We start from the raw sequence: 23,460 nt of genomic DNA, 5'->3' as shown, positions 1-23,460 counted from the left end.
AGAACTGGCTTCTCTTCCTGAAGTTCAGACGTTTGTAAAGGGAGTGCTGCATATTCAGCCCCCTTTTGTGCCTCCAGTGGCACCTTGGGATCTTATCGTGGTGTTGAGTTTCCTGAAGTCACACTGGTTTGAGCCACTCAAAACGGTGGAGTTAAAATATCTCACGTGGAAGGTGGTCATGCTATTAGCCTTGGCTTCGGCTAGGCGTGTGTCAGAATTAGCGGCTTTGTCACATAAAAGCCCCTATCTGGTTTTCCATATGGACAGGGCAGAATTGCGGACCCGTCCACAATTTCTGCCAAAAGTGGTGTCATCTTTTCATATGAACCAACCTATTGTGGTGCCTGTGGCTACTCGTGACTTGGAGGATTCCGAGTTACTAGATGTGGTCAGGGCTTTGAAGGTTTATGTAGCCAGAACGGCTAGAGTCAGGAAAACTGAGTCGCTGTTTATCCTGTATGCACCCAACAAGCTGGGTGCTCCTGCTTCAAAGCAAACTATTGCTCGCTGGATCTGTAACACGATTCAGCAGGCTCATTCTGCGGCTGGATTGCCGCTTCCAAAATCAGTAAAAGCCCACTCCACAAGGAAGGTGGGCTCTTCTTGGGCGGCTGCCCGAGGGGTCTCGGCTTTACAGCTTTGCCGAGCGGCTACTTGGTCAGGTTCAAACACTTTTGCAAAGTTCTACAAGTTTGATACCCTGGTTGAGGAGGACTTTGTGTTTGCTCATTCGGTGCTGCAGAGTCATCGGCACTCTCCCGCCCGTTTGGGAGCTTTGGTATAATCCCCATGGTCCTTACGGAGTCCCCAGCATCCACTAGGACGTTAGAGAAAATAAGATTTTACTTACCGGTAAATCTATTTCTCGTAGTCCGTAGTGGATGCTGGGCGCCCGTCCCAAGTGCGGACTTCTTCTGCAATGCTTGTATATAGTTATTGCTTAAATAAGGGTTATGTTTGGTTGCATCAGGGTTGATCTGATGCTCAGTTGTTGTTCATACTGTTAACTGGGTAAATTTACGGTATGATTGGTGTGACTGGTATGAGTCTTGCCCTGGATTCCAAAATCCTTTCCTTGTACTGTCAGCTCTTCCGGGCACAGTTTCTCTAACTGAGGTCTGGAGGAGGGACATAGAGGGAGTAGCCAGAACACACCAGAATCCAAATTCTTTCTTAAAGTGCCCTGTCTCCTGCGGAGCCCGTCTATTCCCCATGGTCCTTACGGAGTCCCCAGCATCCACTACGGACTACGAGAAATAGATTTACCGGTAAGTAAAATCTTATTTTTCTTTTTAGCGGAACTAATCAGGAAGCATTATGGTCGACATAGGAAACAGTATCCGTGTCGATATCAGGGAGTGGTAACTGGGCAAAATAACATTTTTGCGACCCCGAGGGGTTTGCGGGAAATATAGCTATGAACATGACATCATTAGATATTTTTACGTCTGTGTCTGGGACACAGATTTAAGCAACCTTACTATCTATCTATATATCTATATATATATCTATCTATATATATATATATATATATATACACACACATACATATGCATACAAGTATAGCCCTTATGCATCACATTATCATGCAAATTTTTTCCCAGTCAGAGATTGGTGGTGCCGACAGGGCCACCCACACACGTGTGTCCCCCATATAGTTTTCTCTTGGGAAAAATATTTATCTACCGACATGTTGACACATGTACCAAGTACCACCAGGAGTCGGCGGTACCGACTTTGTGGGAAGAGGCCTCAGACATGCCGACATACGTGTACCAAACACCCACCGACATTACACTGGGCTATAGGGGACATACCCACAGGAAGTCTGTCAGGTAGACACAAAGGGAGTTTTCCAGCTCACAACCCAGCGCTCAATCCCGGTTCTGAAACACTTATATAATGCCTCAGACCTGTAGCGCTTTTATAATTAACTTATATTGCACCAGATCAACTGTGCCCCTCCGTTTTTCACCCTGTTATATGTACAGTAGTGTGAGGAAGGACCAGCGTCTCTACAGCTCTTGGACAGAAAATGGCGCTGCTGTGAGGGCTAAGCCCTGCCCCCTTAATGGCACACTTAAGCCCCGCTATTTTCTTAAATATTTATACTGGCGGGGGTCCGTAATTAGTGCCTTGGCACTTAAATCACTTTCTGCCAGTCTGATATGAGGTCTATATGCTGCCCAGGGCGCCCACCCTCCCCGCGCCCTGCACCCTGTAGTGCCGCTGTGTGTGGGAGTATGGCGCGCAGCTTGCGATCGCTGTGCGGTACCTCAAAGCAGTCACTGAAGTCTTCTGATCTTCTTCTACTCACCTGTCTTCTGACTTCTGGCTCTGCAAGGGGGGTGACGGCGGGCTCTGGGAATGAACCCCTAGGCGTACCTAGTGTTCCAAACCCTCAGGAGCTAATGGTGTCCTGTAGCCAAAGAAGCAGAGCCTTTAACTCACAGAAGTAGGTCTGACTTCTCTCCCCTAAGTCCCACTAAGCAGGGAGACTGTTGCCAGCAGTGCTCCCTGAAAATAAAAAACCTAACAAAGACTTTTCAGAGAAACTCAGTAGAGCTCCTCAGAGTGCATCCAGTCTGCCTGGGCACAGATTCTAAACTGGGGTCTCTAGGAGGAGCATAGAGGAAGGAGCCAGGTCACAGCCTTTGAAAGTCTTAAAGTGCCCATGTCTCCTGCGGATCCCGTCTATATCCCATGGTTCTTGAAGTGACCCCAGCATCCTCTAGAACGTATGAGAAACATCATTGTAGACACAGGCAAGGAGATCAGGACAGAGCAGCAGAGCATGATGATAGCGCAGGGCAGGGCAAAGCAGCATGATATAACAGTATAGGGCAGAGGAGGACAGAATAGGACAGCCAAGCAGGACAGAGTGTGAACAGCAGAAAGCAGAGAAGGAATAAGGACAGAGCAGGATACACAGATCAGAACTAAAAGAACAACAAGCACAGAGATTTCAGCACAGCTATTAAGTGATTATTACTCACCTGTGCTGATATCTGTAGGGATTTCCTCCTCCTTACACTGCTGATCACCCATCACATACATCACTTCTCCCTTAATATCAGTTATGTTATCACCCTATATAAACAACATAACAATAGAACAAATTAATAAAATAGGATTTTAGTACCTACCGGTAAATCCTTTTCTCTTAGTCCGTAGAGGATGCTGGGGACACTTCAAGAACCATGGAGTATAGACGGGATCCGCAGGAGACATGGGCACTTTAAGACTTTGAAGGGGTGTGAACTGGCTCCTCCCTCTATGCCCCTCCTCCAGACTCCAGTTATAGGAACTGTGCCCAGGGAGACTGACATTTAGAGGAAAAGGATTTATTGTTAAACTAAAGGTGAGATACATACCAGCTCACACCACAAACACGCCGTACAACATGGCATTTAACAGAAACTCCAGTCAACGGCATGAACCATGTCAGCAACAGGCTGACTATAACAAAAAACACAACCTGTGTATAAACATAATCAATAACTAATAACTGCAGATCGAGTCCGCACCGGGACGGGCGCCCAGCATCCTCTACGGACTAAGAGAAAATAGGATTTTAATACCTACCGGTAAATCCTTTTCTCTTAGTACGTAGAGGATGCTGGGGATGCTTCAAGAACCATGGGGTATAGACGGGATCCGCAGGAGACATGGGCACACTTTAAGACTTTGAATGGGTGTGAACTGGCTCCTTCCTCTATGCCACTCCTCCAGACTCCAGTTTAAGTAACTGTGCCCAGGGAGACGAACATTTCGAGGAAAGAATTTTTGTTAAACCACGGTGAGCATCTTACCAGCTCACACCTCCAGTATGCCGCAGAACGTGGCATTCAATAGAACACCAGCCGACGGCATGAAGAATATGCAGCAATATGCTGACATAAAGCATAATACAACCTGTGTGTAAACACAACCAATAACAGCATAACGCATGCCATGGCATGAATAACATCAGCAACAGGCTGAATTAAATACAACACACCACGTGTGTAACCATACCCAATAACTGCAGATACAGCACGCACTGGGACGGGCGCCCAGCATCCTCTACGGACTAAGATAAAAGGATTTACCGGTAGGTATTAAAATCCTATTTTCTCATACGTCCTAGAGGATGCTGGGGATGTTTTAAGAACCATGGGGTTTATACCAAAGCTCTAGAACGGGCGGGAGAGTGCGGATGACTCTGCAGCACCGATTGACCAAACAAGAGGTCCTCCTCAGCCAGGGTATCAAACTTGTAAAACTTCGCAAAGGTGTTTGATCCCGACCAAGTAGCAGCTCGGCAAAGCTGTAATGCCGAGACCCCTCGGGCAGCCGCCCAGGACGAGCCCACCTTTCTGGTAGAATGGGCCTCCACCGATTTCGGTAACTGCAATCCCGCCGTAGAATGAGCCTGCTGAATCGTATTACAGAGCTAGCATGCAATAGTCCGCTTGGAAGCAGGAGTCCCAATCTTGTTGGGAACCCACAGGACAAACAGAGTCTCTGTTTTCCTAATCTGAGCCGGCCTGGCGACATAGATTTTCAAAGCTCTGACACATCGAGAGACTTCGATTCCGCCAAGGCGTCAGTAGCCACTGGCACCACAATAGGCTGGTTTACCACTTTTTGCAGAAAATTGCAGACGAATTCTCAACTCCGCTCTATCTGCATGGAAGATCAAATAGGGGCTTTTGTGAGACAAAGCCGCCAATTCAGACACCCGCCTTGCGGATGCCAACGCCAACAGCATGACTACTTTCCAAGTAAGGAATTTCAACTCAACCTTTCGTAAAGGTTTAAACCAATGAGATTGCTGGAACTGCAACACCACATTCAGATCCCATGGTGTCATTGGGGGCACAAAGGGAGGTTGGATGTGCAGAACGCCCTTCACGAAAGTCTGAACTTCTGGAAGGGAGGCCAATTCTTTCTGCAAGACAATTTATAAGGCCGAAATTTGTACTTTAATGGAGCCTAACTTTAGGCCCGCATCCACCCCTACTTGCAAAAAATGGAGCAAACGCCTCAGCTGAAAGTCCTCCGTAGGAGCCTTCTTGGATGCACACCAAGACACATATTTTCTCCAAATACGGTGGTAATGCTTTGCCGTTACTTCTTTTCTAGCCTGAAGAAGTGTGGGAATGACTTCACTGGGAATACCCTTTCGGGCTAGGAATTGGCGTTCAACCGCCATGCCGTCAAACGCAGCCGCGTTAAGTCTTGATACACGCACGGTCCTTGTTGTAACAGGTCCTCTTGTAGAGGAAGAGGCCAGGGATCTTCTATGAGCAACTCCTGAAGATCTGGATACCAGTCCCTCCATGGCCAGTCTGGAACAATGAGTATCGCCTGAACCCTTGTTCTTCTTATGATCTCTATCACCTTTGGAATGAGTGGAAGTGGAGGGAACACATAGACCAACGGAAACACCCACGGTGTCACTAGGGCGTCCACCGCTATTGCTTGAGGGTACCTTGACCTGGAACAATATCTCTGAAGTTCCTTGTTGAGGCGAGACGCCATCATATCTATTTGAAGAATTCCCCAACGACTTGTCACTTCTGCAAAGACCTCTTGATGAAGACCCCACTCTCCTGGATGGAGATTGTGTCTGCTGAGGAAGTCTGCTTCCCAGTTGTCTACACCCGGAATGAAGACGACTGACAGAGCGCTTACACGTCTTTCCGCCCAGCGGAAAACTTTTGTGGCTTCTGCCATTGCCGCTCTGCTCTTCGTTCCGCCCTGGCGGTTAACATACGCCACTGCTGTTAAGTTGTCCGACTGAATTAAGATGGGCAGATCGCGAAGACGATGTTCCGTGTTGTAAATAGCTCTTAATTCCAGAATGTTTATTGCAGACAAGCTTTCTGGCTTGACCATTTTCCCTGGAAATTCTTCCCCATGAAAGACTGCTCCCCAGCCTCGGAGACTTGCATCCATGGACACCAGGATCCAATCCTGGATCCCGAACCTTCGTCCCTCTAGGAGGCGAGAACTGTGCAGCCACCACAGGAGAGAGATTCTGGTCCTGGAAGATATTTTCCGGTGCATGTTCAGGTGAGACCCGGACCACCTAAACCACTCTGGCATTCAACCTGCTCACTGAATGGCCTCGTAGTCCTCAACCATCTTTTTAATCAACGGAACGTATTGATGGATTGACACCGTTGCAGATCTGATCCGACTCTGAATCCTCAGAGCTTTTTCCACTGTAAAAAACAAACTCTCAACAGTTCTGTATCTAACATCATTCCCAACGCCGACAACCGCGTAGTTGGGATAAACAGTGATTCTGGCAAGTTCAGGAGCCAACCACTTTGTTGAAGAACTGTCTGGAAGAAAATAAAGTTTTGCACCACTTGTTTCCTGACCTCGCCGTACTCAGGAGAGCGTCCCAGTACAGAATAACGACTCTTGCTATTGAAGGAAAACCATCATACCGCCATCACTCCGGTGAATTGGCAATGACAATCCTGAATAGCAAACCCAGGTAAGCCTAATGCGGAAGAAACCGTACTTAGACCCTCTTTCTCCTTTTACAGATTGGAGATCCCTGCCTTGAGAGATTCCATCTTGTAATTCAACTTAAGTAGAAATTTTTGGGATTGTTCTGACCGAGCCGTCCGGCCTCAGAAGCACAAAAACTTGAATAACAGGTTTTTTTTTTGTTTCGTGACCGGGACAGCAGGACAATGACCTGATCCTGACCCAACTCTTGTATGGCGTTGCATACTACCTCCCCGTCCAGAGGAGAATTGGTAAGGTCTATTTGAAAAAAAATCAGTGAGGGGAATCGTTTGGAAACTCCAGTATGTCCCCCTTGGGACTCTATTCTTAAACTCACTGGTCCATGTCCATTCCAGGACTGACTGAAGAGTATTAGACGTGATCCCACCGGTGTGGGCTCCCGCAAGATAGCCCTAGTGACATGTGGTGGATGTGGTAGAAACAGAGGATGATTTCTGCTTCTGCGAACTTGAAAAGACTGCTGACCTCTTACCTTTTCACCTTCCTCTACCTGCAAAGAAAGGGAAAACCGTATCCATTCGGTCGAAATGACTGCATCCTACAAAAATGCATCACCAACCGTTGTGAGGGAACATAGGTAAAGAAGGTAGACTTACCAGTGGTATCTGCCGAGATCAACTTAACAAAGCCATCCCCAAACCAGGTTTTACCTTCATAGGGAAGAGACTCCAGTTCTTCTCGGAGTCTAGTCGAGACCGCCATGGAAGTGGCCCGCAAAAACAAGAGAGTCGTATATCCCTTGTAGTCGCACGGCAGTATGCTGCAATGATATACACGACTCAACTTAAGTAGTACTCTGCATACAACTACTCCCCCACGTGCATGTAATGCTAGCATAATCAATGTTCATGCGGACACATAATTAGAGTATCACATATCTTCCAGCATACAATCCTTTTTGACAGGGCCCCGTGCAGAACAGGGGGTGACTCTCACATTATTCTATCTATGAGAAGGAATAATTTTACCTCAGCATTCATTATATTTTTTTTTATATATATATATACACACCTCTCTCTCTCTCTCTCTCTCTCTATATATATATATATATATATATATATATATATATATATATCTCTATCTAATACGTATACATATATCCATTTGTCAGGAACAGCAGGGTCCCTAGTGACGTTAATACGTTCTAATGTGTATGAATAGGTACTGAATGCCGATTTTGTGGATCTGATCAGGAAACATCATGGTCGACATAAGAAACATTATTCGAGTCGATCTCAGGGAGTAGTAGCTGGGCAAAATAAAATTTTTCCCGAGGGGTCTGAGAGAAATCTATTCAATGCATATGACTCCCTCCATAAATAATATCACGTCTGTGATTGTGCCACAGACCTATGTAACCTTACTATACATACATATAGGTATAGCTCTTTCTGATATGCATCACATTATCATGCCAATTTTTTACCCAGTCAGATATTGTTGGTGCCGACAGGGTCACTCCCCACGTCTGTGTCTCCCATATAGTTTTCTCTTGGGTAAAATATACCTCTACTGACATGTTGACATTTATTTACATGTATCCAGTACCATTAGGAGTCGACAGAGTCATTCCCTTTGTGGCAGAGCACTCAGCCTCAGATATACCGACACACGTGTACCAAACACCCACCAACATTACACTGGCTATAAGGGATAGACCCCAGTACATTCTGTCATGGAAACACAGAAGGAGTTTACTAGCTCATTTCCACAGCGCTCATGAAATAGTGTGCTTTATTTTCAATTAATATTTCACCAAACAACTGTGCCCCCCCTCGTTTATCACTCTGAACTGTACAGCAGTGCTTTGGAGGGACCAGCGTCTCCGTGAGGAGAAAATGGCGCTGAAATGAGTTGTGAGGGGGAAGCCCCGTCCCCTTAATGGCGCGTTTCAGCCCCGCTATTACTTACACATATTTATACTGGCGGGGGTTAAATATAGTGCCTAAGCACTTATATATTCTATTGCCAGTCTATACTGAGGATTTATATGCTGCCCAGGGCGTCCCCACCGCACCCTGCACCAAACAGTGCCTGTATGTGTGGGAGCATGGCGCACAGCGCGGCCGCTGTGCGGTACCTCAAAGCAGTCACTGAAGTCTTCTGATCTTCTTCTACTCACCCGTCTTCTGACTTCTGGCTCCATGGGGGGTGACGGCACGGCTCTGGGAACTAGCATCTAGGCGTACCTAGCGATCAGACCCTCAGGAGCTAATGGTGTCCAGTAGACTAAGAAGCAGAGCCCTGAAACTCACAGAAGTAGGTCTGCTTTCTCCCCTCAGTCCCACGATGCAGGGAGCCTGTTGCCAGCAGGTCTCCCTGAAAATAAAAAACCTAACAAAGTCTTTTTCAGAGAAACTCAGTAGAGCTCCCCTGTGTGTGACCAGTCTCACTGGGCACAGAATCTAAACTGGAGTCTGGAGGAGGGGCATAGAGGGAGGAGCCAGTTCACACCCATTCAAAGTCTTAAAGTGTGCCCATGTCTCCTGCAGATCCCGTCTATACCCCATGGTTCTTGAAGCATCCCCAGCAACCTCTAGGACGTATCAGAAAAGGATTTAGCGGTAGGTACTAAAATCCTATTTTCTCATACGTCCTAGAGGATGCTGGGGACACTTCAAGAACCATGGGGTTTATACCAAAGCTCTAGAGCATGCGGGAGAGTGCGGATGACTCTGCAGCACCGATTGACCAAACATGAGGTCCTCATCAGCCAGGGTATCAAACTTATAAAATTTCGCAAAAGTGTTTGAACCCGACCAAGTAGCTGCTCGGCAGAGCTGTAATGCCGAGACTCCACGGGCAGCCGCCCAGGATGAGCCCACTTTCCTGGTAGAGTGGGCCTTCACTGATTTCGGTAACGGCAGTCCAGCCGTAGAATGAGCGTGCTGAATCGTATTGCAGATCCAGCGCGCAATAGTCTGCTTTGAAGCAGGCGCTCCAATCTTGTTGGCAGCATACAGGATAAACAGAGTTTCCGTTTTCCTAAGTTCAACCGTTCTGGCGACATAAATCTTCAAGGCCCTGACAACATCGAGAGATTTTGACTTCGCGAAGGCGTCAGTAGCCACTGGTACCACAATAGGCTGGTTCATGTGGAACGATGAAACCACCTTCGGCAGAAATTGTTGACGAGTCCTCAACTCCGCTCTATCCTCATGGAAGATTAAGTAAGGGCTCTTGTGAGACAAATCCGCTAACTCAGACACCCGCCTTGCAGATGCCAAGGAAAATAGCATGATCACTTTCCAAGTGAGAAATTTCAACTCAACCTTCTGTAAAGGTTCAAACCAATGTGATTGAAGAGAATGCAACACCACGTTAAGATCCCATGGTACCACTGGGGGCACAAATGGAGGTTGGATGTGCAAAACTCCTTTCACGAAAGTCTGAACTTCTGGAAGGGAGGCCAATTGTTTTTGAAAGAAAACCGATAAGGCCAAAATTTGTACTTTAAATCGAGCCTAACTTTAGGCCCGCATCCACACCTGCTTGCAGGAAATAGAGAAAACGCCCTAGCTGAAATTCTTCTGTAGGAGCCTTCTTGGATTCACACCAAGACACATTTTCTCCAAATATGGTGGTAATGGTTAGACGTTACTCCTTTTCTAGCCTGAAGAATAGTGGGAATGACTTCACTGGGAATACCCTTTCGGACTAGGATCCGGCGTTCAACCGCCAAGCCGTCAAACGTAGCCGCGCTAAGTCGTGATAAACGCACGGCCCCTGCTGTAACAGATCCTCTCTAAGAGGAAGAGGCCAGGGTTCTCTTATGAGTAATTCCTGAAGATTTGGATACCAAGCCCTCGTTGGCCAGTCCGGAACAATGAGGATCGCCTGAACCTTTGTTCTTCTTATGATCTTTAGCACCTTTGGAATGAGTGGAAGTGGAGGGAACACGTACACCGACTGAAACACCCATGGTGTCACCAGCGCGTCCACCGCTATTGCTTGAGGGTCCCTCGACCTGGAACAATATCTCTGAAGTTTCTTGTTGAGGCGAGACGCCATCATGTCTACTTGAGGAATTCCCCAAAGACTTGTCACATCTGTGAAGACCCCACTCTCCTGGATGTAGATCGTGTCTGCTGAGGAAGTCTGCTTCCCCAGTTGTCCACTCCTGGAATGAAGATTGCCGACAGAGCGCTTGTATGCTTTTCCGCCCAGCGTAAAATCCTTGTGGCTTCTGCCATTGCAGCCCTGCTCCTCGTTCCACCCTGGCGGTTTACGTGCGCTTCTGCTGTTATGTTGTCCGACTATATTAGGACGGGCAGGTTTGCGAAGAAGATGTTCCGCTTGAAGATGGCCGTTGTAAATGGCCCTTAACTCTAGAACGTTTATGTGTAGACAAACTTCATGGCTTGACCATGTTCCCTGGAAGGTTTCCCCCTGTGTGGCTGCTCCCCAGCCTCGGAGACTCGCATCCGTGGTTACTAGGATCCAGTCCTGGATCCCGAACCAGCGTCCCTCTAGGAGGTGAGCGCTGTGCAGCCACCACAGGAGTAAGATTCTGGTTTTGGAGGACAGGATTATTTTCCGGTGCATGTGCAGATGGGACCCGGACCACTTGCCCAACAGGTCCCACTGAAAAACTCTGGCATGGAACCTGCCAAATAGAATGGCCTCGTAGGCCGCCACCATCTTTCCCAGCAATCATTGATGGATTGAAACTCTCTCTCTGGTTTCAGAATTTGTTTGACTAAACCCTGAATTTCCAGAGCCTTCTCTTCTGGAAGAAAAACTCTGTAATTGCGTGGCCAGAATCATTACCAAAAACAACAGCCGTTTCGTCGGATTCAACTGTGACTTTGGCAAGTTCAGGAGCCAACCATGTTGCTGTAGAACTGTCAGGGAGAGCGCAATGTCCTGCTCCAGCTTGTCTTTGGATCTCGCCTTTATCAGGAGATCGTCCAAGTAAGGGATAATTGTGACTCCTTGTTTGCGAAGGAGAACCATCATTTCCGCCATTACCTTGGTGAAAATCCTCGGAGCCGTGGACAGACCAAACGGCAACGTCTGAAATTGGTAATGACAATCCTGAATAACAAACCTCAGGTAAGCCTGATGCGGAGGATATATGGCAGAGCTGGCCAAACCAGTCCTCGAGATCTACCAACAGTTCACATTTTCCATTCCTCCTAGCTGGTGCACAGGTGTAGTAATTACTAATTAAGATGTGCTGCATTCATTCATAACTGACAATTCTACAGATATCCAGGAGACCTGGAAAACATTAACTGTTGGTAGATCTCGAGGACCGGTTTGGCCAGCCCTGATATATGGGTACGTGTAAGTAGGTATCCTTTTTGTCGACCGACACCATGAAATCCCCTTCCTCCAGACTGGAGATCACCGCTCGGAGAGATTCCATCTTGAATTTGAATTTTCTTAGGTACAGATTGAGGGACTTTAGGTTCAGAATTGGTCTGACCGAGCCGTCCGGTTTCGGGACCACAAACAGGCTTGAATAAAAGCCTTCTCCCTGTTGTGACGGGGGAACTTTGATAATGACTTGACTTATACACAACTTCTGTATTGCATCGCATACAACCTTCCGGTCCTGAAGAGAAACTGGTAAGGCTGATTTGAAAAATCGGTGAGGGGGAACGTCTTAAAACTTGAGTTTGTACCCCTGGGACACTATTTCTAAAACCCATGGGTCCAGTGCCGAACGAGCCCAGAACTGACTGAAGAGCTTGAGACGTGCCCCCGCCGGTGCGGACTCCCGCAGAGGAGCCCCAGCGTCATGCGGTGGATTTGGCAGAAGCCGGTGAGGACTTCTGCTCCTGGGAACCTGCCACAGCAGGAGATCTTTTACCTCTTCCTCTATTGGCGAGGAAGGAATAACCTCGGCCTTTTTTGTATTTATTTGGCCGAAAGGACTGCATCTGAAAGTGTTGAGCTTTCTTTTGTTGTGGAGGAACGTAAGGCAAAAAGGACGACTTACCCGCGGTAGCAGTAGATACCAAATCAGTGAGACCCTCACCAAACAAAACACTACCTTTATATGGGAGAGACTCCATAGCTTTCTTAGAGTCAGTATCAGCATTCCATTGATGAACCCACAATGCTCGTCTAGCTGAAATTGCCAAATCTCTCGCCGCCTCCTTCAGGTAGGCCGCAGCGTCCCTGATATAACCCAGCGTTAACAGGATACTGTCCCTATCCCTATCTAGGGTATCTATATCAGTTGACAAGTTATCAGCCCATTTTTCAATAGCAGTACTCACCCATGCCGATGCAATGGTTGGTCTGAGCAGCGTACATGTGGCGACGTAAATGTATTTTAACGTAATCTCCTGTCTACGATCCGCAGGATCCTTAAGGGCTGCAGTGTCAGGAGACGGTAAAGCCACCTTTTTTGACAACCGAGACAGAGCTTTGTCCACAATGGGAGATGATTCCCACTTATCTCTATCTCCCGAGGGGAAAGGATACGCCACCTGAATCCTTTTGGGAACCAGAAACTTTTTGTCAGGATTTTCCCACATTTTAAAAAAATAGGCATTCAGTTCATGAGAGGGCAGAAATGTTACCTCAGGTTTCTTTCCTTTATACATACAGACCCTAGTATCAGGAACAGCAGGGTCGTCAGTGATATGTAACACGTCTTTTATTGCCACAATCATGTACTGAATGTTCTTTGCCAATTTTGGATCTAATTTGGCATCACTATAGTCGACACTGGAGTCAGTGTCCGTGTCGGTATCCGTGTCTACCAACTGAGCAAATGTACGCTTATGTGACCCCGAAGGGGCCTGGACCTGTGATAACACATCCTCCACAGATTTCTTCCATGTCTGGTTCAGAGATTCAGATTTATCTAATCTTAGCATTCAAGGCATTCAACACATTTACCCAATCAGGAGTCGGCGGTGCCGACAGACACACTCCCACAGCCGTTTCTGTCCCTACCACATTCTCCTCCTGGGAAGAGCATTCAGCCTCAGACATGCCGACACACGCGTATCGACACCCACAGACACACTGGGCAAATAGGGGACAGACCCACAGTACAGCCTGTCAGAGAATCACAAAGGGAGTTTGCCAGCTCACAACCCAGCGCTCAATCCCAGATCTGAAACTCTAATATAAAGCCCCAGATCAGTAGCGCTTTAATATTTGCACCAAATTATGTGCCCACCCCCCCCCCCCCCGTTTTGCACCCTGTTACTTGTACAGCAGTGTTGGAGGAGAGGACCAGAGTCTCTGCAGCTTCTGTGAGGAGAGAAAATGGCGCTGGTGAGAGCTAAGCCCTGCCCCCTTCATGGCGCGCTTCAGCCCGCTATTTTTTAACTAATTATACTGGCGGAGGTACTAATTTAGTGCCTAGGCACTCTAATTTCACTGTGCCAGTTGCAAAATAAACTTTTAATGCTGCCCAGGGCGCGCGCCCCCCCCCCCCCCCCCCGCAGTGCCGCTGTGTGTGGGAGCATGGTGCACAGCGCGATCGCTGTGCGGTACCTCAGAAAAGCCATCAATGAAGTCTTCTGTTCTTCTTCTACTCACCTGTCTTCTGACTTCTGGCTCTGCAAGGGGGGTGACGGCGGGCTCTGGGAGTGAACCCCTAGGCGTACCTAGTGTTCCAAACCCTCAGGAGCTAATGGTGTCCTGTAGCCAAGAAGCAGAGCCTTTAAACTCATTAGAAGTAGGTCTAACTTCTCTCCCCTAAGTCCCACGATGCAGGGAAACCGTTGCCAGCAGCCTCCCTGAAAATAACAAACCTAACAAAGTCTTTTCAGAGAAACACAGTAGAGCTCCCCTAGTGTGCATCCAGTCTCCCTGGGCACAATTCTAAAACTGGAGTCTGGAGGAGGGGCATAGAGGGAGGAGCCAGTTCACACCCCTTCAAAGTCTTAAAGTGCCCATGTCTCCTGCGGATCCCGTCTATACCCCATGGTTCTTGAAGTGTCCCCAGCATCCTCTAGGACGTATGAGAAAGTATGATAATAAACAGAAGAATATCATTGTTTAAGACATAGTTCCTCTACAGATCATATATTGATAAGTCACTTTGGTATATTGGGGAGACCCTAAATCCCACATACCTGATCCTCCTGTGGGGTCCTGCGATTCTCCTCTGTACAGTCCTGAGAATACAGAGGACGGGGACATCTCTCTGGGGTATCTCTGTTACTGGATCCATCTGTAGGAGAAGCAGAATAATTGAGTGCATTGTATACTGTATGTAATTTATTATGTGAGTATATTAATCTAAACAACCCATAGATTCATAGAGAAATCAGGAATAACTCCCTATGCTGTATTTACAAGGTATTTTAAGAGGTCTCAGTTATGTATTTTATCCTTAAAATTATTTTAATACAGAAACAGGAAAGAGGAAAATCATAAATGAACTTTGTGAGGTACCTCAGTAAGAGAGATGAAGATTCTCAGGTAAACTGGGATATCATAGAGGTCAAGGCAACGGGTCTGGGACTCCAGGTCGACAACAAAAAGGTCGACACGCCTTAGGTCGACGCCAATTGGTCGACACACCTTAGGTCGACATGGACAAAAGGTCGACATGGAAAAAGGTTGACATGAGGTTTTTATGTTTTTTTGGTGTCGTTTTCTTCGTAGAGTGACCGGGAACCCCAATTAGTGCACCGCGTTCGCTCGCCATGCTTCGGGCATGGTGCCTTCGCTCCGCTCGGCACAGATTACAGTTCCAATCGTAGTCCACGTGGATCGTTAAGTATGAAAAGGTTCCAAAAAAGAAAAAAATTGTGAAAAACTCATGTCGACCTTGTTCCGGTCGACCCTTTGTCCATGTCGACCTAAGGTGTGTCGACCAATTGGCGTCGACCTAAGGTGTGTCGACCTTTTTGTTGTCGACCTGGAGTCCGGATACCCAAGGCAACTCTCAATATGCAGAAGTTCTGGATGCTAGCCAATTGGGTGCCAATACTGAGATAAGATAATGAAGTGGTCTACGCGGCAGGTTGGGAGTATGAGTTCCAAAAGATATCTAAGAAAGATTTTCTCTAGTGCTAAAAACAAAGTAGTACAGGTTGAGTATCCCATATCCAAATATTCCGAAATACGGAATATTCCGAAATACGGACTTTTTGAGTGAGAGTGAGATAGTGAAAACTTTGTTTTTTGATGGCTCAATGTACACAAACTTTGTTTAATGCACAAAGTTATTAAAAATATTGTATTAAATGACCTTCAGGCTGTGTGTATAAGGTGTATATGAAACATAAATGAATTGTGTGAATGTACACAAACTTTGTTTAATGCACAGTTATAAAAAATATTGGCTAAAATGACCTTCAGGCTGTGTTTATAAGGTGTATACGTAACATGCATTATGTGCTTAGATTTAGGTCCCATCACCATGATATCTCATTATGGTATGCAATTATTCCAAAATACGGAAAAATCCCATATCCAAAATACCTCTGGTCCCAAGCATTTTGGATAAGGGAGACTCAACCTGTAATATAGAGTTGTTCTTCCTCCCATGGGAAAGAAGATTTAGAACACACTCTACTGAAGGGTTTCAAGGTTCCAATTTTTTTATATTCTATTACACTTTTGAATGAAATTATTTTACTCACTAACCCGCGGGCTACACCGGCCCATTCTGCAGCCCACAGTGCGGGTCACAGAGGCTTCTAATAACACTACTCAACAGCCATTTTGCATCTGATATAATATATATATCAATTTTTTACAGTACATGTCATTTTGTGCGAATAATCCAAATATACCATCAGAAAGTAGATATCATGTACGGTTTTTAAGATTTTCCTTTTTCCAACATTACATTTTAATTGAGTATATGCAAAAACATTATTAAGGGGGGGGGGTTAAAGAAAAAAAGGGACAGCAAGGGGAATAAAAAGGTAGGGTAGGGTAGACGGGTCATCAACAGGCATCAAATAAACAGTGCAGGGAAGCTACAGTATGAACAATCAAACATCAGGGTCCATAGTCGGGAGTTCATTCGGATTAAAAGGGGGAGAAGTACTGGGGCGGGGCGGTGGGGGAGGGAAATACCCTTATCTTCTGTGACATATAAAGTGCCATGGGAACCATTTCACGATATAGGACATTCATGGAGTACGGGACCTCTCAAGTCTCCATTTCAAAATGGAACTGAGGTTTTTTTTTAGTAAATGGGCGAGGAGACTTGTAATGCTTAGCTATTGTGGCTCTAGCAGATTTAAGATATGGCTGAGAACATAGTGGGTGGATAGGGAACCGTAATGGGGTATCAATGCAAAAGGGCTAAGGATGGGTCAAGAGCTAAAGGGAGGCCTAAAACTGAATAGTAGTATGCACCTCCGCCCAAAGAGCGTAAAACAAGACAATCCCACAATATTTTTTTAAAGCTTGTACCATCTAAATCCACAGAGACGCTAACAGAGTATGGGAGGCCGCGAGACGTATCTTGTGTAATTTACAGGGAGTCAAATAAAGTCTATATATGTTTAACATGCATCTCTGTTTGGTTTGTACACTTAGGGATAAATAAGAATTTACTTACCGATAATTCTATTTCTCGTAGTCCGTAGTGGATGCTGGGAACTCCGTAAGGACCATGGGGAATAGCGGCTCCGCAGGAGACTGGGCACAAAAGTAAAGCTTTAGGACTACCCGGTGTGCACTGGCTCCTCCCCCTATGACCCTCCTCCAAGCCTCAGTTAGGATACTGTGCCCGGACGAGCGTACACAATAAGGAAGGATTTTTGAATCCCGGGTAAGACTCATACCAGCCACACCAATCACACCGTACAACTTGTGATCTGAACCCAGTTAACAGCATGATAACAGAGGAGCCTCTAGAAAGATGGCTCACTACAACAATAACCCGATTTAGTTAACAATAACTATGTACAAGTATTGCAGACAATCCGCACTTGGGATGGGCGCCCAGCATCCACTACGGACTACGAGAAATAGAATTATCGGTAAGTAAATTCTTATTTTCTCTGACGTCCTAGTGGATGCTGGGAACTCCGTAAGGACCATGGGGATTATACCAAAGCTCCCAAACGGCGGGAGAGTGCGGATGACTCTGCAGCACCGAATGAGAGAACTCCCGGTCCTCCTCAGCCAGGGTATCAAATTTGTAGAATTTTGCAAACGTGTTTGCCCCTGACCAAGTAGCTGCTCGGCAAAGTTGTAAAGCCGAGACCCCTCGGGCAGCCGCCCAAGATGAGCCCACCTTCCTTGTGGAATGGGCACTTACTGATTTTGGCTGTGGCAGGCCTGCCACAGTATGTGCAAGCTGAATTGTACTACAAATCCAACGAGCAATAGTCTGCTTTGAAGCAGGAGCACCCAGCTTGTTGGGTGCATACAGGATAAACAGCGAGTCAGATTTTCTGACTCCAGCCGTCCTGGAAATAATAAGATTTTACTTACCGATAAATCTATTTCTCGTAGTCCGTAGTGGATGCTGGGACTCCGTCAGGACCATGGGGAATAGCGGCTCCGCAGGAGACAGGGCACAAAATTTAAAAGTTTGACCACTAGGTGGTGTGTACTGGCTCCTCCCCCTATGACCCTCCTCCAAGCCTCAGTTAGGATACTGTGCCCGGACGAGCGTACACAATAAGGAAGGATTTTGAATCCCGGGTAAGACTCATACCAGCCACACCAATCACACCGTACAACTTGTGATCTGAACCCAGTTAACAGTATGACAAACGTAGGAGCCTCTGAACAGACGGCTCACAACAATAACAACCCGATTTTTTTGTAACAATAACTATGTACAAGTATTGCAGACAATCCGCACTTGGGATGGGCGCCCAGCATCCACTACGGACTACGAGAAATAGATTTATCGGTAAGTAAAATCTTATTTTCTCTGACGTCCTAGTGGATGCTGGGACTCCGTCAGGACCATGGGGATTATACCAAAGCTCCCAAACGGGCGGGAGAGTGCGGATGACTCTGCAGCACCGAATGAGAGAACTCCAGGTCCTCCTTAGCCAGGGTATCAAATTTGTAGAATTTTACAAACGTGTTCTCCCCTGACCACGTAGCTGCTCGGCAGAGTTGTAATGCCGAGACCCCTCGGGCAGCCGCCCAAGATGAGCCCACCTTCCTTGTGGAATGGGCCTTGACAGATTTAGGCTGTGGCAGGCCTGCCACAGAATGTGCAAGTTGAATTGTGCTACAAATCCAACGAGCAATCGTCTGCTTAGAAGCAGGAGCACCCAGCTTGTTGGGTGCATACAGTATAAACAGCGAGTCAGATTTTCTGACTCCAGCCGTCCTTGAAATATATATTTTCAATGCTCTGACAACGTCCAGCAACTTGGAATCCTCCAAATCGCTAGTAGCCGCAGGCACCACAATAGGCTGGTTCAGGTGAAACGCTGAAACCACCTTAGGCAGAAAGTGAGGACGCGTCCGCAGTTCTGCCCTGTCCGAATGGAAAATCAGATATGGGCTTTTATACGATAAAGCCGCCAATTCTGACACTCTCCTGGCTGAAGCCAGGGCCAGTAGCATGGTTACTTTCCATGTAAGATATTTCAAATCCACCGATTTGAGTGGCTCAAACCAATGGGATTTGAGAAAATCCAAAACTACATTAAGGTCCCACGGTGCCACTGGGGGCACAACCGGGGGCTGTATATGTAGTACTCCTTTTACAAAAGTCTGGACTTCAGGAACTGAAGCCAATTCTTTCTGGAAGAAAATCGACAGGGCCGAAATTTGAACCTTAATGGACCCTAATTTGAGGCCCATAGACAATCCTGTTTGCAGGAAATGTAGGAATCGACCCAGTTGAAATTCCTCCGACGGGGCCTTCCTGGCCTCACACCACGCAACATATTTTCTCCAAATGCGGTGATAATGTTGTGCAGTCACCTCCTTCCTGGCTTTTACCAGGGTAGGGATGACCTCTTCCGGAATGCCTTTTTCCCTTAGGATTCGGCGTTCAATCGCCATGCCGTCAAACGCAGCCGCGGTAAGTCTTGGAATAGACACGGTCCCTGCTGAAGCCGGTCCCGTCTTAGAGGTAGAGGCCACGGATCTTCCGTGAGCATCTCCTGAAGTTCCGGGTACCAAGTTCTTCTTGGCCAATCCGGAGCCACGAGTATCGTTCTTACTCCCCTTTGCCGTATAATTCTCAGTACTTTTGGTATGAGAGGCAGAGGAGGAAACACATACACTGACTGGTACACCCATGGTGTTACCAGAGCGTCTACAGCTATTGCCTGAGGGTCTCTTGACCTGGCGCAATACCTGTCCAGTTTTTTGTTGAGGCGGGACGCCATCATGTCCACCATTGGTCTTTCCCAATGGACCACAATCATGTGGAAGACTTCTGGATGAAGTCCCCACTCTCCCGGGTGCAGATCATGTCTGCTGAGGAAGTCTGCTTCCCAGTTGTCCACTCCCGGGATGAACACAGCTGACAGTGCTAACACATGATTTTCTGCCCAGCGGAGAATCCTTGCAGCTTCTGCCATTGCCCTCCTGCTTCTTGTGCCGCCCTGTCTGTTTACGTGGGCGACTGCCGTGATGTTGTCCGACTGAATCAACACCGGCTGACCCTGAAGCAGAGGTTTTGCCAGGCTTAGAGCATTGTAGATTGCTCTTAGCTCCAGTATATTTATGTGAAGAGACGTCTCCAGGCTTGACCACACGCCCTGGAAGTTTCTTCCCTGTGTGACCGCTCCCCAGCCTCTCAGGCTGGCATCCGTGGTCACTAGGACCCAGTTCTGTATGCCGAATCTGCGGCCCTCTAACAGATGAGCACTCTGCAACCACCATAGCAGAAACACTCTTGTCCTTGTGGACAATTTTATCCGCTGATGCATCTGCAGATGCGATCCGGACCATTTGTCCAGCAGATCCCACTGAAAAGTTCGTGCATGGAATCTGCCGAATGGAATCGCTTCGTAAGAAGCTACCATTTTTCCCAGGACTCTTGTGCATTGATGCACAGATAACTCCCTTGCTTTCTCCTCCGGAAGAAATACCTTTTTCTGAACAGTGTCCAGAATCATCCCTAGGAACAACAGACGTGTCGTCGGGATCAGTTGGGATTTTGGAAAATTCAGAATCCACCCGTGTTGTTGGAGCACTACTTGGGTTAGTGCTACTCCGACCTCCAGCTGTTCTCTGGATCTTGCCCTTATCAGGAGATCGTCCAAGTAAGGGATAATTAAGACGCCTTCTCTTCGAAGAAGGATCATCATTTCGGCCATTACCTTGGTAAAGACCTGGGGTGCCGTGGACAATCCAAACGGCAGCGTCTGAAACTGATAATGACAGTTTTGGACCACGAACCTGAGGTACCCTTGGTGTGAAGGACAAATTGGAACATGAAGGTAAGCATCCTTGATGTCCAAGGACACCATAAAATCCCCTTCTTCCAGATTCGCTATCACTGCTCTGAGTGACTGCATCTTGAACTTGAATTTTTGTATGTACAGGTTCAGAGATTTTAGATTTAGAATCGGTCTTACCGAGCCGTCCGGCTTCGGTACCACAAATAGCGTGGAGTAATACCCCTGTCCCTGTTGTAGGAGGGGTACCTTGACTATCACCTGCTGAGAATACAGCTTGTGAATGGCCTCCAATACCGTCGCCCTGTCGGAGGGAGACGTTGGCAAATCAGACTTTAGGAAACGGCGAGGAGGGGACTTCTCGAATTCCAACCTGTAACCCTGAGATACTACCTGCAGGATCCAGGGGTCCACCTGCGAGTGAGCCCACTGTGCGCTGAAATGTTTGAGGCGACCCCCCACCGCCCCTGAGTCTGCTTGTAAGGTCCCAGCGTCATGCTGACGCCTTTGTAGAAGCCGGGGAGGGCTTCTGCTCCTGGGAAGGAGCTGCTTGTTGCAGTCTCTTACCCTTTCCTTTGCCTCGGGGCAAATAGGAATGTCCTTTTGCTCGTTTGTTCTTATAGGAACGAAAGGACTGTGGCTGAAAAGCCTGCGGCTTTTTCTGGCAGATATGGACATCGCACTTACTCTTGATGCCAGAGTGCAAATATCTCTCTGTGCATCTCGCATATAAAGAAATGCATCCTTTAACTGCTCTATAGTCAGTAAAATACTGTCCCTATCCAGGGTATCAATATTTTCAGACAGTGACTCCGACCAAGCCACGCCAGCACTGCACATCCAGGCTGAGGCGATTGCTGGTCTCAGTATAACACCCGTATGTGTGTATATACTTTTTAATTAATGTATTCTCCAGCCTCCTATCAGCTGGATCCTTGAGGGCGGCCGTATCAGGAGACGGTAACGCCACTTGCTTTGATAAGCGTGTGAGCGCCTTATCCACCCTAGGAGGTGTTTCCCAGCGCGCCCTAACCTCTGGCGGGAAAGGGTATAATGCCAATAACTTCTTTGAAATTAGCAGTTTTCTATCTGGGGTAACCCACGCTTCATCACACACTTCATTCAGTTCCTCTGATTCAGGAAAAACTATCGGTAGTTTTTTCACACCCCACATAATACCCCTTTTTGTGGTACTTGCAGTATCAGAGATATGCAAAGCCTCCTTCATTGCCGTGATCATATAACGTGTGGCCCTACTGGAAAATACGTTTGTTTCTTCACCGTCGACACTGGATTCAGTGTCAGTGTCTGGGTCTGTGTCGACCGACTGAGGTAAAGGGCGTTTTACAGCCCCTGACGGTGTCTGAGACGCCTGGACAGGTACTAACTGGTTTGCCGGCTGTCTCATGTCGTCAACCGACTTTTGTAGCGTGCTGACACTATCCCGTAATTCCATAAACAAAGCCATCCATTCTGGTGTCGACTCCCTAGGGGGTGACATCACCATTACAAGCAATTGCTCCGCCTCCACGCCAACATCGTCCTCATACATGTCGACACACACGTACCGACACACAGCAGACACACAGGGAATGCTCTGATAGAAGACAGGACCCCACTAGCCCTTTGGGGAGACAGAGGGAGAGTTTGCCAGCACACACCCAAGCGCTATAAATATATATATAGGGACAACCTTAATAAGTGTGTTCCCTTTATAGCAGCTCAAATATTATAAATATCGCCAATAAGTGCCCCCCCTCTCTGTTTTTACCCTGTTTCTGTAGTGCAGTGCAGGGGAGAGTCCTGGGAGCCTTCCTCGCAGCGGAGCTGGGCAGGAAAATGGCGCTGTGTGCTGAGGAGAATAGGCCCCGCCCCCTTTTCGGCGGGCTTCTTCTCCCGTTTTTTTTGGAACCTGGCAGGGGTTAAATACATCCATATAGCCCCAGGGGCTATATGTGATATATTTTAGCCAGAATAGGTATATTACATTGCTGCCCAGGGCGCCCCCCCCAGCGCCCTGCACCCTCAGTGACCGCTGGTGTGAAGTGTGCGGAGAACAATGGCGCACAGCTGCAGTGCTGTGCGCTACCTCATGAAGACTGAGACGTCTTCTGCCGCCGGTTTCTGGACCTCTTCTCTATTCGGCATCTGCAAGGGGGTCGGCGGCGCGGCTCCGGTGACCCATCCAGGCTGTACCTGTGATCGTCCCTCTGGAGCTAGTGTCCAGTAGCCTAAGAAGCAAATCCATCCTGCACGCAGGTGAGTTCACTTCTTCTCCCCTAAGTCCCTCGTTGCAGTGAGCCTGTTGCCAGCAGGACTCACTGAAAATAAAAAACCTAACAAACTTTTTCTAAGCAGCTCTTTAGAAGAGCCACCTAGATTGCACCCTGCTCGGACGGGCACAAAAACATAACTGAGGCTTGGAGGAGGGTCATAGGGGGAGGAGCCAGTACACACCACCTAGTGGTCAAACTTTTAAATGTTGTGCCCTGTCTCCTGCGGAGCCGCTATTCCCCATGGTCCTGACGGAGTCCCAGCATCCACTAGGACGTCAGAGAAATATATTTTCAGGGCCCTGACAACATCTAGCAACTTGGAGTCCTCCAAGTCCCTAGTAGCCGCAGGCACCACAATAGGTTGATTCAGGTGAAACGCTGACACC

At 47.5% G+C, this 23,460-nt stretch overlaps 1 protein-coding gene across 5 annotated transcripts in view; it reads right to left on the bottom strand.

Annotated features, from left to right (window-relative positions):
• The window catches only part of LOC135054811 (zinc finger protein 260-like), a 224,207-nt gene that overhangs the window by 13,020 nt on the left and 187,727 nt on the right, over positions 1 to 23,460 (bottom strand). For 3 of the 5 annotated variants that reach the window (XM_063958176.1, XM_063958178.1, XM_063958177.1), the window contains one exon: positions 14,580 to 14,677. In XM_063958176.1, coding sequence (XP_063814246.1) covers positions 14,580 to 14,646 — 67 coding nt within the window. In that variant the 5' untranslated portion in view covers positions 14,647 to 14,677. Of the gene's footprint in view, positions 1 to 2,996; positions 3,091 to 14,579; positions 14,678 to 23,460 lie in introns of all 5 variants that reach the window. The other 2 variants (XM_063958174.1, XM_063958175.1) reach the window with 1 other exon arrangement.

The sequence above is a fragment of the Pseudophryne corroboree genome, chromosome 3, assembly GCF_028390025.1.
Source record: "Pseudophryne corroboree isolate aPseCor3 chromosome 3, aPseCor3.hap2, whole genome shotgun sequence".
NCBI lineage: Eukaryota > Metazoa > Chordata > Amphibia > Anura > Myobatrachidae > Pseudophryne > Pseudophryne corroboree.
Note: the sequence above shows the minus strand (reverse complement) of the source record. Positions and strands in the feature narration are given on the sequence as shown.